The 16,423-nt window shown below is 42.3% G+C and overlaps 1 protein-coding gene across 1 annotated transcript; it reads right to left on the bottom strand.

Moving 5' to 3' along the window:
* Nucleotides 1-3,882: 3,882 nt before the first annotated feature.
* Nucleotides 3,883-13,692, bottom strand: LOC129839069 (zinc finger protein OZF-like). The gene is made up of 2 exons (XM_055906339.1): nt 13,178-13,692; nt 3,883-6,456 (listed from the first exon to the last, which is right to left on the bottom strand). Exons 1-2 carry the CDS (start codon nt 13,461-13,463, stop codon nt 5,414-5,416), a joined length of 1,329 nt encoding a protein of 442 aa, XP_055762314.1. The 5' UTR covers nt 13,464-13,692; the 3' UTR covers nt 3,883-5,413.
* Nucleotides 13,693-16,423: the final 2,731 nt, after the last annotated feature.

The raw sequence follows: 16,423 nt of genomic DNA, 5'->3' as shown, positions 1-16,423 counted from the left end.
CACCAGTGAAACCCTGGCTGCCTTAGTATGACTCTCAATCAGAGACAAACGATACACACCTGTCTCTAATTGAGAATCATACCAGGCCGAACACAAAACCCCACATAGAAATAGAAAACATAGACTGCCCACCCAACACTCACTCCCTGACCAATAAAGACATATAAAACAAGAGAAAACAGGTCAGGAACGTGACATAACCCCCCCCCTTAAGGTGCGAACTCCGGGCGCACCAGCACAAAGTCTAGGGGAGGGTCTAGGTGGGCATCTGACCACGGTGGTGGCTCAGGCTCTGGGCGAAGTCCCCACCCCACCATAGTCACTCCCCGCTTCCGTATCCCCCTCCCAATGACCACCCTCCAACTCAACCCACCTAAATGAAGGGGCAGCATCGGGATAAGGGCCAGCATCGGGATAAGGGCCAGCTCCGGGATAAGGGGCAGCAGCTCCGGGATAAGGGGCAGCAGCTCCGGGATAAGGGGCAGCAGCTCCGGGATAAGGGGCAGCTCATGACTGGCGGGCAGCTCATGACTGGCGGGCAGCTCCTGACTGGCGGGCGTCTCTGGCAGCTCCTGACTGGCGGGCGTCTCTGGCAGCTCCTGACTGGCGGGCGTCTCTGGCAGCTCCTGACTGGCGGGCGTCTCTGGCAGCTCCTGACTGGCGGGCGTCTCTGGCAGCTCCTGACTGGCGGGCGTCTCTGGCAGCTCCTGACTGGCGGGCGTCTCTGGCAGCTCCTGACTCGCGGGCGTCTCTGGCAGCTCCTGACTCGCGGGCGTCTCTGGCAGCTCCTGACTGGCGGGCGTCTCTGGCAGCTCCTGACTGGCGGGCGTCTCTGGCAGCTCCTGACTGGCGGGCGTCTCTGGCAGCTCCTGACTGGCGGGCGTCTCTGGCAGCTCCTGACTGGCGGGCGTCTCTGGCAGCTCCTGACTGGCGGGCGTCTCTGGCAGCTCCTGACTGGCGGGCGTCTCTGGCGGCTCCTGACTGACGGACGGCTCTAGCGGCTCCTGACTGACGGATGGCTCTACTGGCTCGGGACAGAGGGGCGGCTCTACTGGCTCGTGGCAGACGGATGACTCAGACGCCGCTGGGCAGACGGATGGCTCAGACGGCGCTGGGCAGACGGATGGCTCAGACGGCGCTGGGCAGACGGATGGCTCAGACGGCGCTGGGCAGACGGATGGCTCAGACGGCGCTGGGCAGACGGATGGCTCAGACGGCGCTGGGCAGACGGATGGCTCAGACGGCGCTGGGCAGACGGATGGCTCAGACGGCGCTGGGCAGACGGCAGACTCTGGCCGGCTGAGACGCACTATAGGCCTGATGCGTGGTGCCGGAACTGGAGGTACCGGGCTGAGGGCACGCACCTCAGGGCGAGTGCGGGGAGGAGGAACAGGGCTCTGGTGATGCACTGGAAGCCTGGTGCGTGGTGTAGGCACTGGTGGTACTGGGCTGGGGCGGGAAGGTGGCGCCGGATATACCGGACCGTGAAGGAGGACACGCGCTCTTGAGCACCGAGCCTCCCCAACCCTACCAGGTTGAATGGTCCCCGTAGCCCTGCCAGTGCGGCGAGGTGGAATAGCCCGCACTGGGCTATGCAGGCGAACCGGGGACACCACCTGTAAGGCTGGTGCCATGTACGCCGGCCCGAGGAGACGTACTGGAGGCCAGATACGTTGGGCCGGCTTCATGACATCCGGCTCGATGCCCAACCTAGCCCTCCCAGTGCGGCAAGGTGGAATAGCCCGCACTGGGCTAAGCACGCGTACTGGGGACACCGTGCGCTTTACCGCATAACACGGTGTCTGACCAGTACGACGCCCTCTCACTCCACGGTAAGCCCGGGGAGTTGGCTCAGGTAACCAACCCGGCTTCGCCACACTCCCCTTTAGCCCCCCCCCCCCCCCAAGATTTTTTTGGGTGAGCCTCTCGGGCTTCCAGCCTCTCTTACGTGCTGCCTCCTCATACCAGCGCTCCTGGGCTGTGGCTGCCTCCTTCTCCTCCCGAGAGCAGCGATTCTCTCCCACCTTAGCCCAGGGTCCTTCTCCGTTGAATATTTGCTCCCAAGTCCATTCCTCTTCTCTCCATTGCTTTGGTTCTTGCCGTCCTTCTCCAATCCGCTTGGTCCTGGTTTGGTGGGTGTTTCTGTAAAGGTTGTCAGTGTCGTTCTCCTCCTCAGACGAGGAGGAGCATGGATCGGACCAAGATGCGGAGTAGGAGGTATTCATGATTTTAATGGCAAACCAACAAACACTACAAATTAACAAAAACAACAAACGTGACTAACCTGCAACAGTCCTGTGTGGCCCAAACGCTAACACAGGAAACAAACACCCACAAAACACCAGTGAAACCCTGGCTGCCTTAGTATGACTCTCAATCAGAGACAAATGATACACACCTGTCTCTAATTGAGAATCATACCAGGCCGAACACAAAACCCCACATAGAAATAGAAAACATAGACTGCCCACCCAACACTCACGCCCTGACCAATAAAGACATATAAAACAAGAGAAAACAGGTCAGGAACATGACAATGACAGAAATCACATTTAGGTGCCAGGTGTAACTGAGGCCATAGATGCTCCATATCCATTACTTTTAATGTTTTATATAATATGACTAAATGTGTTTATTTTTGTGTTGCAGGGGCAGTCAAGAAATGGAACAGCAAGGCCACAGAACATGACATAAGCAGAGCTGTGGGAAACCACCTCAAGCTCTTGGTAGAGCCGGGGGTGGTGTTTACCACTCCACCAGCAGAGCTGTGGGAGACCACCTCAAGCCCCTGGTAGAGCCTGGGGTGGTGTTTATCACTCCACCACACCTTCAGCAGGCTGGAAAAGTGATGCTGTTTTTCATACTAAGAGGGACCAAGAGTCTGTTGATTGGTCATTGGGTTAATTTGTTGAAATCAAATTAAGCTTTATTTATACTGCACATTTCAGACATGGATGCAACACAATGGCTTCACAGGAAGAAAAAAATAAATAAACAACAATATTTAGTACACAACAAACAGAAGACTAACAACTGAAAGACTAATGAACATTAAGGAAATTCCATTGATTAAAATATTGGATGCAATATCCAACCCAAAATATAGGCTTGTTTTTTAGGAGGGGCTCTGAAAGACACTATGGGGGTGTCCACTGGAAGTTGACTAGTAACAACAACTGGGACACAAAAGACACCCACCATGAGACCCACTAAATCTGCCCAAGAAGAGCCAAACAAAAGAAAAACTCACACCAAACTTAAAGACAGGACTCAAACCAAAAAGGTGGCGCAACTAAAGGTGTTGACTCTCCACATCTATCAAGACAACTGGAGCACTGGGCCAGACACTCTTAAATAGAACCTGGACCAGCTCAGGTGAAAGACCTTCCCACTAACGAGATGGACAATCCAGCACAGGTGTAACACATACTGATTAACGAGGTGACACCAATCGGTGCGCCCTATGTGCTAACGAGCTATACGTGCTAACGTCCAACCTCAAAACATAAATGGAAAAACCAAAGCCTGTAAAACCTTCCCATTTAGACAACAAATATATCCTATATTTTTGTATATTTTTGTTGGACAAGTTTGCTCACCACCAACAGAAAACAATTTCCATTTCACATTATAATCAACTACAATGCTTCACCTTGTACAATATAAACATGGTGTCTACTGGCTGTCAACAATGAAAAACAAGAAAAAACACATTTCTAAATAATAATATACAATAATATTATTTTTTAAATCCTTTTTCTTTCAATAGAATTCTAAAACTAACTAGCTTCTAGAACTCTCGTCCCCTTGGAACGAGCCCAAACAAAACTCATCTCACGGAAAAACGTGCAGTAAACCCCCCCCCCCCCCCCCCCAAAAAAAAGAAACTAAAATCTAATTGTATTAGTCATGTCTGATTTCAAGAGCAAACTCCTGCGAAATCCCAATATCCGTGGTAACTTTCCACCTTACTTCTCTCTCTCTTTTCAGGGTTCACTCGATAGGCATGTTGTTGGATCGGGCCCAGTCCCCAATGTCATGCATTTGGGTTGGTACATCTGAGAATGAACCCTGATATTCTAAAAGCAGGATAACAATTTCAATATAATTGTACCCAAAAATTGTCAGTTTGTTTCATAAATAATTATGACTAAATGTTACATGAATTGTTACATAAATTGTAAATATGAAATATCAAAAGCAAATATATACCCCTTTGTTAATATGTATTGGCAATAATTACCTTAACGGTGAGGCATGGAATAATAAAACATGTATCTTTTGTCAGGCTGAATGTTTGAAATATGAGGTGATATGAGTCATGCTTCTTCAGTAGTGGAATAAAGACAATTAGCATTTGGATGTTGTAAAGAAATGCTGGAGTGATGTAGTATTGTTAATAAAATTGATTATAAACCAATTTATCATACTGCGTCCATGTGTATAGGCTGCAAGTATGTTGAAATTAAGTCGATTTCAAGACACTGACAAAATACATCTTTTCAACTTTCACTTTCAAATACAACCTAAAGTATATTGGACTTTGGGCATAGTCTTATTTTCAATGACATTTTGCTAGGTGGGATAGCCCCAATGTCAAAACACAGTTTTAACGTGTCCAAATAACCAATATGCAGAAACAGTTTGTGATATATTCAAAACCTAAAAGTAAAATGTGCTATATACACAAACATCTGCCACAATAATCATATCTATTTTTTAAAACAAGCACCTTATAAACTGCACAAGCAGCAAAAACCCTGTTGTTTTGACAAGTAGCAATAAATCACTGATATCGATTAGGGGGAAATCAGGTTGTACATGATGTTGAAACGAACACAACTAAAAAAACACACGGAAATGGGAGATATCATTTACCTCACTGGTTAGAGGACAACCTGCAGAATAGTCAGCTACATTTTGGAGTGATGCATTTAAATTTAGGGGTCACTAAACAAAGGAACGCAACACTTATTTGTCATAACTCATTGATATCCTGCTAAAATCAATTGTGCCGAGAGGGAGATGAGGTTGCACGTCCTGTTAAAACTAACAGCTCAAAAACCACACGGAATCTGGGAGTAATGTGTACATCACTGGTTAGAGGACAATTTGTAGAAAACAGCTAGCTACATTTTGAAGTGTTGCACTTTTATTCAAGTGGGTCACCAACATGGTAAGTGTAACACAACTCCTTTGATGTTAGTCATTTTTTGTTAACTCATTAATAGTACTCTTCCAATTCAGGGCCTGGATTTTCCCCCTGAGGCTAATATCCATATCATGTTGAAATCAATAGGACAGGGGACAAACGTTTAGGGTTCTACATTGTGACATCATTAAAATACTCCTACTACAATGTATAAACATTCTACATTGTGACATAATTTATTGATATAACAAAATAACTCCTTCATGTATGTATTTTCTGATGATTGATCAGAGATCTTTTGTCAGAGTATCTCTTGTCACACTGATCACAGCTATGAGGTTTTTCTCCTGTGTGTATTCTCTGGTGTTGAGTAAGCTGGCCAGATTGACCAAAACTCTTCCCACATTGATCACAGCTATAAGGTTTCTCTCCTGTGTGTGTTCTCTGGTGCACTGTCAGATCTCCAGATTGACCAAAACTCTTCCCACATTGATCACAGCTATAAGGTTTCTCTCCTGTGTGTATTCTCTGGTGTTGAGTAAGCTGGCCAGATTGACCAAAACTCTTCCCACATTGATCACAGCTATAAGGTTTCTCTCCTGAGTGAATTCTCTGATGTTGAGTCAGATGGCAAGATTGACCAAAACTCTTCCCACATTGAACACAGCTAAAAGATTTCTCTCCTGTGTGTGTTCTCTGGTGTAGAGTCAGAGAGCCAGATGTAATAAAACTCTTCCCACATTGATCACAGCTGTAAGATTTCTCTCCTGTGTGTGTTCTCTGGTGTAATGTCAGCTGGCAAGTTTGACCAAAACTCTTCCCACATTGAACACAGCTATAGGGTTTCTCTCCTGTGTGTGTTCTCTGGTGTAGAGTCAGATGGCCAGATGTAGTAAAACTCTTCCCACATTGATCACAGCTGTAAGATTTCTCTCCTGTGTGTATTCTCTGGTGTTGAGTCAGATGGCAAGATCTACCAAAACTCTTCCCACATTGATCACAGCTATAAGGTTTCTCTCCTGTGTGTATTCTCTGGTGTTGAGTCAGATGGCAAGATTGACCAAAACTCTTCCCACATTGATCACAGCTATAAGGTTTCTCTCCTGTGTGTGTTCTCTGATGAATTTTAAGGCCTGATGAGGTGAATCTTATCCCACAGTCAGAGCAGCAGTGAGTTCTCTTCCCTGTGGATCTCTGCGGGTGTTTCTTGAGGTGTTCTGATGTGGAGAGACTCTTCTCTGCCTCTTCAGCATCATGAGGTTGTTGAGGCTCCCCAGAGGATCCACGATAGTCCCGTCTCTCTCCTGTGTGAACAACAAGGTCAGACAGATGATTAAAGGCACACAACAGCGGAAGTCCACTTGAAAAAGTGATGCCAACAGCGTAGCCATGATGTTGTACAACAATTGACGTCTGTAATGAATGTATTGATTATTTGACATTTGTCTTAAAATGAGCAAGAACAGTCATATTTAGTCTTGTTTTCAAATTAGTAGTAACATCTAAGCTTGTTGACTTTACATTTACATTTAAGTCATTTAGCAGACGCTCTTATCCAGAGCGACTTACAAATTGGTGCATTCACCTTATGATATCCAGTGGAACAACCACTTTACAATAGTGCATCTAACTCTTTTCAGGGGGGGGGGTTAGAAGGATTACTTTATCCTATCCTAGGTATTCCTTAAAGAGGTGGGGTTTCAGGTGTCTCCGGAAGGTGGTGATTGACTCCGCTGACCTGGCGTCGTGAGGGAGTTTGTTCCACCATTGGGGTGCCAGCGCAGCGAACAGTTTTGACTGGGCTGAGCGGGAACTGTACTTCCTCAGAGGTAGGGAGGCGAGCAGGCCAGAGGTGGATGAACGCAGTGCCCTTGTTTGGGTGTAGGGCCTGATCAGAGCCTGAAGGTACGGAGGTGCCGTTCCCCTCATAGCTCCGTAGGCAAGCACCATGGTCTTGTAGCGGATGCGAGCTTCAACTGGAAGCCAGTGGAGAGAGCGGAGGAGCGGGGTGACGTGAGAGAACTTGGGAAAGTTGAACACCAGACGGGCTGCGGCGTTCTGGATGAGTTGTAGGGGTTTAATGGCACAGGCAGGGAGCCCAGCCAACAGCGAGTTGCAGTAATCCAGACGGGAGATGACAAGTGCCTGGATTAGGACCTGCGCCGCTTCCTGCGTGAGTTACTTATTACTTACTTACTTGAAATAAGTTATTCATGTCGATGAAACTCTAAGCAGTGTGCCAGACAACTTTTGGTCTCCAATATAGGCCCCTTTCTGTGTTTAATTGCGGCACGATGGCGATGCAAATGCAATTTGGTTGTAGAAACTCCTCCATGCTAATGAGGAAACCACTAGTTATGGATGTAGTATATCTGCTAATGAGGAAACCACTAGTTATGGATGTAGTATATCTGGTAATGAGGAAACCACTAGTTATGGATGTAGTATATCTGGTAATGAGGAAACTACTAGTTATGGATGTAGTATATCTGGTAATGAGGAAACCACTAGTTATGGATGTAGTATATCTGCTAATGAGGAAACCACTAGTTATGGATGTAGTATATCTGGTCATGAGGAAACCACTAGTTATGGATGTAGTATATCTGCTAATGAGGAAGCCACTAGTTATGGATGTAGTATATCAGCTAATGAGGAAACACTAGTTATGGGTGTAGTATATCTGCTAATGAGGAAACCACTAGTTATGGGTGTAGTATATATTGTAATGAGGAAACCACTCGTTATGGATGTAGTATATATTGTAATGAGGAAACCACTAGTTATGGATGTAGTATATCTGGTAATGAGGAAACCACTAGTTATGGGTGTAGTATATATTGTAATGAGGAAACCACTAGTTATGGGTGTAGTATATATTGTAATGAGGAAACCACTAGTTATGGGTGTAGTATATATTGTAATGAGGAAACCACTAGTTATGGATGTAGTATATCTGCTATTGAGGAAACCACTAGTTATGGGTGTAGTATATCTGCTATTGAGGAAACCACTAGTTATGGGTGTAGTATATCTGCTAATGAGGAAACCACTAGTTATGGATGTAGTATATCTGCTAATGAGGAAACCACTAGTTATGGATGTAGTATATCTGGTAATGAGGAAACCACTAGTTATGGATGTAGTATATCTGGTAATGAGGAAACCACTAGTTATGGATGTAGTATATCTGCTAATGAGGAAACCACTAGTTATGGATGTAGTATATCTGGTAATGAGGAAACCACTAGTTATGGATGTAGTATATCTGCTAATGAGGAAACCACTAGTTATGGATGTAGTATATCTGGTCATGAGGAAACCACTAGTTATGGATGTAGTATATCTGCTAATGAGGAAGCCACTAGTTATGGATGTAGTATATCAGCTAATGAGGAAACACTAGTTATGGGTGTAGTATATCTGCTAATGAGGAAACCACTAGTTATGGGTGTAGTATATATTGTAATGAGGAAACCACTCGTTATGGATGTAGTATATATTGTAATGAGGAAACCACTAGTTATGGATGTAGTATATCTGGTAATGAGGAAACCACTAGTTATGGGTGTAGTATATATTGTAATGAGGAAACCACTAGTTATGGGTGTAGTATATCTGGTAATGAGGAAACCACTAGTTATGGGTGTAGTATATATTGTAATGAGGAAACCACTAGTTATGGGTGTAGTATATATTGTAATGAGGAAACCACTAGTTATGGATGTAGTATATCTGCTATTGAGGAAACCACTAGTTATGGGTGTAGTATATCTGCTATTGAGGAAACCACTAGTTATGGGTGTAGTATATCTGCTAATGAGGAAACCACTAGTTATGGATGTAGTATATCTGCTAATGAGGAAACCACTAGTTATGGATGTAGTATATCTGGTAATGAGGAAACCACTAGTTATGGATGTAGTATATCTGGTAATGAGGAAACCACTAGTTATGGGTGTAGTATATCTGGTAATGAGGAAACCACTAGTTATGGATGTAGTATATCTGGTAATGAGGAAACCACTAGTTATGGATGTAGTATATCTGCTAATGAGGAAACCACTAGTTATGGATGTAGTATATGTGCTAATGAGGAAACCACTAGTTATGGATGTAGTATATCTGCTAATGAGGAAACCACTAGTTATGGATGTAGTATATCTGCTAATGAGGAAACACTAGTTATGGGTGTAGTATATCTGGTAATGAGGAAACCACTAGTTATGGGTGTAGTATATCTGCTAATGAGGAAACCACTAGTTATGGATGTAGTATATCTGCTAATGAGGAAACCACTAGTTATGGATGTAGTATATCTGCTAATGAGGATACCACTAGTTATGGATGTAGTATATCTGCTAATGAGGAAGCCACTAGTTATGGGTGTAGTATATCTGCTAATGAGGAAACTACTAGTTTTGGGTGTAGTATATCTTGTAATGAGGAAACCACTAGTTATGGATGTAGTATATCTGGTCATGAGGAAACCACTAGTTATGGATGTAGTATATCTGCTAACGAGGAAACCGCTAGTTATGGATGTAGTATATCTGCTAATGAGGACGCCACTAGTTATGGATGTAGTATATCTGCTAATGAGGAAACACTAGTTATGGGTGTAGTATATCTGCTAATGAGGAAACCACTAGTTATGGGTGTAGTATATATTGTAATGAGGAAACCACTAGTTATGGGTGTAGTATATATTGTAATGAGGAAGACACTAGTTATGGGTGTAGTATATATTGTAATGAGGAAACCACTCGTTATGGATGTAGTATATCTGGTAATGAGGAAACCACTAGTTATGGGTGTAGTATATCTGGTAATGAGGAAACCACTAGTTATGGGTGTAGTATATATTGTAATGAGGAAGACACTAGTTATGGGTGTAGTATATATTGTAATGAGGAAACCACTAGTTATGGGTGTAGTATATATTGTAATGAGGAAACCACTAGTTATGGATGTAGTATATCTGCTAATGAGGAAACCACTAGTTATGGATGTAGTATATCTGCTAATGAGGAAACCACTAGTTATAGGTGCAGTATATCTGGTAATGAGGAAACCACTAGTTATGGGTGTAGTATATCTGCTAATGAGGAAACCACTAGTTATGGGTGTAGTATATCTTGTACTGAGGAAAACACTAGTTATGGATGTAGTATATCTGGTAATGAGGAAACCACTAGTTATGGATGTAGTATATATGCTAATGAGGAAACCACTAGTTATGGGTGTAGTATATCTGGTAATGAGGAAAACACTAGTTATGGATGTAGTATATCTGCTAATGAGGAAACCACTAGTTATGGATGTAGTATATCTGCTAATGAGGAAACCACTAGTTATGGATGTAGTATATCTGGTAATGAGGAAACCACTAGTTATGGATGTAGTATATCTGCTAATGAGGAAACCACTAGTTATGGATGTAGTATATCTTGTAATGAGGAAACCACTCGTTATGGATGTAGTATATCTGGTAATGAGGAAACCACTAGTTATGGGTGTAGTATATCTGCTAATGAGGAAACCACTAGTTATGGGTGTAGTATATCTGGTAATGAGGAAACCACTAGTTATGGGTGTAGTATATCTTGTACTGAGGAAAACACTAGTTATGGATGTAGTATATCTGCTAATGAGGAAACCACTAGTTATGGATGTAGTATACCTGGTAATGAGGAAACCACTAGTTATGGATGTAGTATATCTGGTAATGAGGAAACCACTAGTTATGGATGTAGTATATCTGGTAATGAGGAAACCACTAGTTATGGATGTAGTATATCTGGTAATGAGGAAACCACTAGTTATGGATGTAGTATATCTGGTAATGAGGAAACCACTAGTTATGGATGTAGTATATCTGCTAATGAGGATACCACTAGCTATGGATGTAGTATATCTGCTAATGAGGAAACCACTAGTTATGGGTGTAGTATATCTGGTAATGAGGAAACCACTAGTTATGGATGTAGTATAACTGCTAATGAGGAAACCACTAGTTATGGATGTAGTATATCTGCTAATGAGGAAACCACTAGTTATGGATGTAGTATATCTGCTAATGAGGATACCACTAGTTATGGATGTAGTATATCTGCTAATGAGGAAGCCACTAGTTATGGATGTAGTATATCTGCTAATGAGGAAACCACTAGTTATGGGTGTAGTATATCTTGTAATGAGGAAACCACTCGTTATGGATGTAGTATATCTGCTAATGAGGAAACCACTAGTTATGGGTGTAGTATATCTGGTAATGAGGAAACCACTAGTTATGGATGTAGTATATCTGCTAATGAGGAAACCACTAGTTATGGATGTAGTATATCTGCTAATGAGGAAACCACAAGTTATGGATGTAGTATATCTGGTAATGAGGAAACCACTAGTTATGGGTGTAGTATATCTGCTAATGAGGAAACCACTAGTTATGGGTGTAGTATATCTGGTAATGAGGAAACCACTAGTTATGGATGTAGTATACCTGGTAATGAGGAAACCACTAGTTATGGATGTAGTATATCTGCTAATGAGGAAACCACTAGTTATGGATGTAGTATACCTGGTAATGAGGAAACCACTAGTTATGGATGTAGTATATCTGCTAATTAGGAAACCACTAGTTATGGGTGTAGTATATCTGCTAATTAGGAAACCACTAGTTATGGGTGTAGTATACCTGGTAATGAGGAAACCACTAGTTATGGATGTAGTATATCTGCTAATGAGGAAACCACTAGTTATGGATGTAGTATATCTGCTAATGAGGATACCACTAGTTATGGATGTAGTATATCTGGTAATGAGGAAACCGATAGTTATGGATGTGGTATATCTGTTTGTAGAAACTCCTCCCTGCTAATTAGGAAACCAATAGTTATGGATGTAGTATATCTGGTTGTAGAAACTCCTCCCTGCTAATTAGGAAACCAGACACTTCAGAACAAACTTCCTTTAGATGTTTTGGGGGAAACAATGTTACTATGGTTACTGTTGTTCCATGTTGTAAATGTTATCCAATGTGTTACTATGGTTACTGTTGTTCCATGTTGTAAATGTTATCCAATGTGTTACTATGGGTTATAGCAGTATGGCCTAATAATTTGACATAAATTAAATTATGAATATTTTGGTTGATACTTCAAGGAGTCTTAAAATTCAAAATCATAAAGCCTAATTATCCTTGGTATAACCTTAAAACAGTACTATACTGGGGAAGCCCTTCATGTTGGAGGGTGTTTCTACAGTACTATACTGGGGAAGCCCTTCATGTTGGAGTGTGTTTCTACAGTACTATACTATATAGTGTACAGTACTATACTATTACTATATAGTAATATCTCTCTAGGTCATTCCAGTAGGTTACAGTAGGATGTAACTCTCTAGGCCATGCCAGTAGACTACAGTAGGTTACAGTAGGTTGTAACTCTCTAGGTCATGCCAGTAGACTACAGTAGGTTGTAACTCTTTAGGTCATGCCAGTAGGTTACAGTAGGTTGTAACTCTCTAGGTATTGCCAGTAGGTTACAGTAGGTTGTATCTCTCCAGGTCATGCCAGTAAGTTACAGTAGGTTGTAACTCTCTAGGTCATGCCAGTAGGTTACAGTAGGTTGTAACTCTCTAGGTCATGCCAGTAAGTTACAGTAGGTTGTAACTCTCTAGGTCATGCCAGTAGGCTACAGTAGGTTGTAACTCTCTAGGTCATGCCAGTAAGTTACAGTAGGTTGTAACTCTCTAGGTCCTGCCACTACATGACAATCACTACATGCAGTGCCCCACAGTCTGCGGTCAGCAAATAGACCCTTCTCAAATATATATGTTAAGTCACTTTTTGGAAACGGAACGGAGAAAACAAGGGGTAGCTTGCTCTCTACGTCGTCTGATTCTAGACATATCAGTCATCATCCTGGGCCTTCCGTTGAAGAGGTATTGACGAGCCAACTCTGAATATCCAAAATTAAAACACCTAAAATCCAAAGTGAAAAACCAATTTAAGGCGGTACTTACTGGTGTTAATCAGATCTCCTATCTCCTCCTCTTCATCTTTCAATGTGACAGTAATCTCCCCTTCCTTCTTCACTCCAAAAACTGCATCCTCCTCTTTCTCTTCTTTCACTGAAACGTCTTTCTCTTCTTCTTTCACTGTAACAGCCTCACTCTCTACTTCTTGTTTTACTGTAACATCCTCTTCTTCCTTCTCCTCTTTCACGACAATGTTCAGCCCCAGAGCCTCTTTCTCCGTCCAGCAGACCGCCTCTTCTTTAACAGGAGGGGAGTAGTTTAGGGAGGTCATGTTCGGGGATGTTAGCTAGCTAGCTATCATTAGCGACTAGGCTAGTGCTAACTTAACCAGCCAGCTACTATAGCTGACTAATAAAAATAACGTAATATTAAATTAAATAGGTTAACAAGTAGATACGACAGAAGTGTGTCTCAAACAGAGTAGCTAATATAGACCGAAAGCGTATAAATAGCTTGAATCGTTCGGCTATGTTGGCTAGCAAGCTACCGAGGTGGTTGGCTAGCTGTTTATGAAGAACCGTCCACTAGATTATACGTCACGGCAGCAGCATCGCCTGAAAGACGCACATCGCCGTCTGCTGACTGGAGTGGGAAACGCAGTTGAGGATCATATTTTATTTTCAGACAAAGATTATTGTAAATGGATTTAATTAAATAATACCATTATATTGAGACATACAAAGACAGGAATGTGTTGATTGATTAGTGAGAATAAAACATGTTTACTACAGCACATTTAAGGCAGTTTCCTTAAGTCATACTACATCTAAAGTAGCCAGCTACTGTAGGTCCGTACTGCTCCTACATCGTGTAACAATACATAATCTAGATGTATATAATGAACAGACTAGGTCTATACTGCTCCTTCATGGTGTAACAATACATCATGTAGATGTAGACTACCATTCAAAAGTTTGGGGTCACTTAGAAATGTCCTTCTTTTTTAAAGAAAATCAAAAAAAATCATTGATTTATCTGTTTTTGTTTTGTCATTATGGGGTATTGTGATGTCATTATGGGTTAATGTGATGTCTCATGGGGTATTGTGATGTCATTATTGGGTATTGTGTAGATTGATGAGGGGAAAAAATGATTGAATCAATTTTAGAATACGGCTGTAACGTAACAAAATGTGGAAAAAGTGAAGTGGTCTGAATACTTAACGAATGCATTGTATATATAGGGGCAGTACTTATTGACATCACTTCATGAAACAGGACGTACAAATATATAACATAGATTCACAATATCAACATTCAATGTATCAAAATATATGACCAAGCTGGATGTGGAAACGCCAGCCCAGCCACAATTCAAGAGGTTCACTGATGATCAACCTCCTCCTTCACATCTGACTCCTGTTGATCAACCTCCTCCTTCACATCTGACTCCTGATGATCAACCTCCTCCTTCACATGTGACTCCTGATGATCAACCTCCTCCTTCACATCTGACTCCTGATGATCAACCTCCTCCTTCACATCTGACTCCTGATGATCAACCTCCTCCTTCACATCTGACTCCTGATGATCAACCTCCTCCTTCACATCTGACTCCTGATGATCAACCTCCTCCTTCACATCTGACTCCAGTGATCAATCCAGAGCATCTTCTTTTTTGGGGAATCCCGATGGACGACGTCATCCAATAGGACGTCATCACCACCAACGCCAACAAGTTAATGGTCATTGAGGTTAATAATGGGAAAAACATTAGCAATATGTCCTGTCTGGTAACTTGTCTCATTCAATGGATTAACATTGGCAGGTGCACAGGGAGAAACCCCATTTTTAAAAACTCAGTTGATCTTAAACTGCAGAAAAACTTTTGGAAGTCTTTAACTGCATCAAAGTCTGTGGCCTGTGATGTTGGGACAAATGATAGTCCCTTATTATACAAGAGACAAAATTCACAAATTCTACAGCACAATGGCAGAGTCATGTCTTAAGTGTAAAACTAACAATGACTCAATAATCCTTCTGGGAATGTTATGACGTGATAAAGTTATGGGCGGAGTAAGAAAGTTGGCTGTCAGAAGTAAAGTTATACAATGTTAAATTACTTTTAATCTGTCTGTTTGTATATTTCAAAACATGGCATTTGAGGGTGCAGTGAGATACCCCAGAGTTTGACGATACTTTTCTTGTCAATCATCTCAAAAATTATACTTAATTAAACCTGGAAATCAACCAATCCTCTGTTGTTAATTCAATAGAAAGGTCAAATGCTTTATTATCTAAAAGTTTAAAGTGAGTGGGCAACAGAGATAAATAAAATGGTGCTGATGCAGGCGATGGAGATGGGGGGATGTTCTAGTGGGTCTGGGCAGGTGTGATGTAGTTAATGGAGATGGGGGGGGGTGTTCTAGTGGGTCTGGGCAGGTGTGATGTAGTTAATGGAGATGGGGGGGTGTTCTAGTGGGTCTGGGCTGGTGTGATGTAGTTAATGGAGATGGAGGTGTGTTCTAGTGGGTCTGGGCAGGTGTGATGTAGTTAAAACCTTTTCTCAATAGGGGGGTGCTGTTTTCACTTTATAAAAATTCGTTCCCAAATTAAACTGCCTCGTACTCAATTCTGGCTCGTACAATATGCATATTATTATTACTATTGGATAGAAAACACTCTCTAGTTTCTAAAACCATTAGAATTATATCTGTGAGTAAAACAGAACTCCTTTTGCAGCAAACTTCCTGTCAGGAAATGAAAAATCTGAAATCTGGGGCTCTGTTCCAGGGTCAGTTTATAAATCTGCATGTAATCTATGAGTCGACATGCACTGCATACGCCTTCCCCTAGATGTCAGCAAGCAGTGAGAATTGGAATGGAGTTGCTAGGTAGATCTGAGGCAGTATAAAGGCTCATGGAACGGGTGTTGCCGTCTTTTCAGCGTTCGTCATGGCGCAAAGCAAACCTCAGGATGGCATTCTGAAAAGCTCTCGTTATAGGCCTTAGATATATCCGGCTCTGATTTTATTCGATATAGGTTTTAAAAACATCATAATGTAGTTATTTTAAACCGAGTTATATCAGTTTATATCATTATATTGCGATTTTCGGAATTTTCTTAGTGCTGCGTTATAGTGAGTTGGACACGTCTTCGCCACATGGCTAATGTTTACTGCTATTTCCAAAGTTGAAGGCGACAATCTACAAATGAGCAACGATTCTTCTGGACAAAGGACAACTTGCACAAGATTCTGATGGAAGCTCATCAAATAGTAAGAACTATTTA

This window comes from Salvelinus fontinalis, chromosome 40 (assembly GCF_029448725.1).
Source record: "Salvelinus fontinalis isolate EN_2023a chromosome 40, ASM2944872v1, whole genome shotgun sequence".
In the NCBI taxonomy this organism is placed as follows: Eukaryota; Metazoa; Chordata; class Actinopteri; order Salmoniformes; family Salmonidae; genus Salvelinus; species Salvelinus fontinalis.
This window is presented reverse-complemented; position numbering and strand designations above follow the sequence as displayed.

Bases quoted from the DNA above. Each gene is read 5' to 3' on its own strand.
- LOC129839069 (XM_055906339.1), bottom strand. From the start codon at position 13,463: ATGACCTCCCTAAACTACTCCCCTCCTGTTAAAGAAGAGGCGGTCTGC. The intron at 6,457-13,177 runs GTAAGTACCGCC...TTGTTCACACAG, and splicing joins AGGAGATCTGATTAACACCA to GAGAGAGACGGGACTATCGT.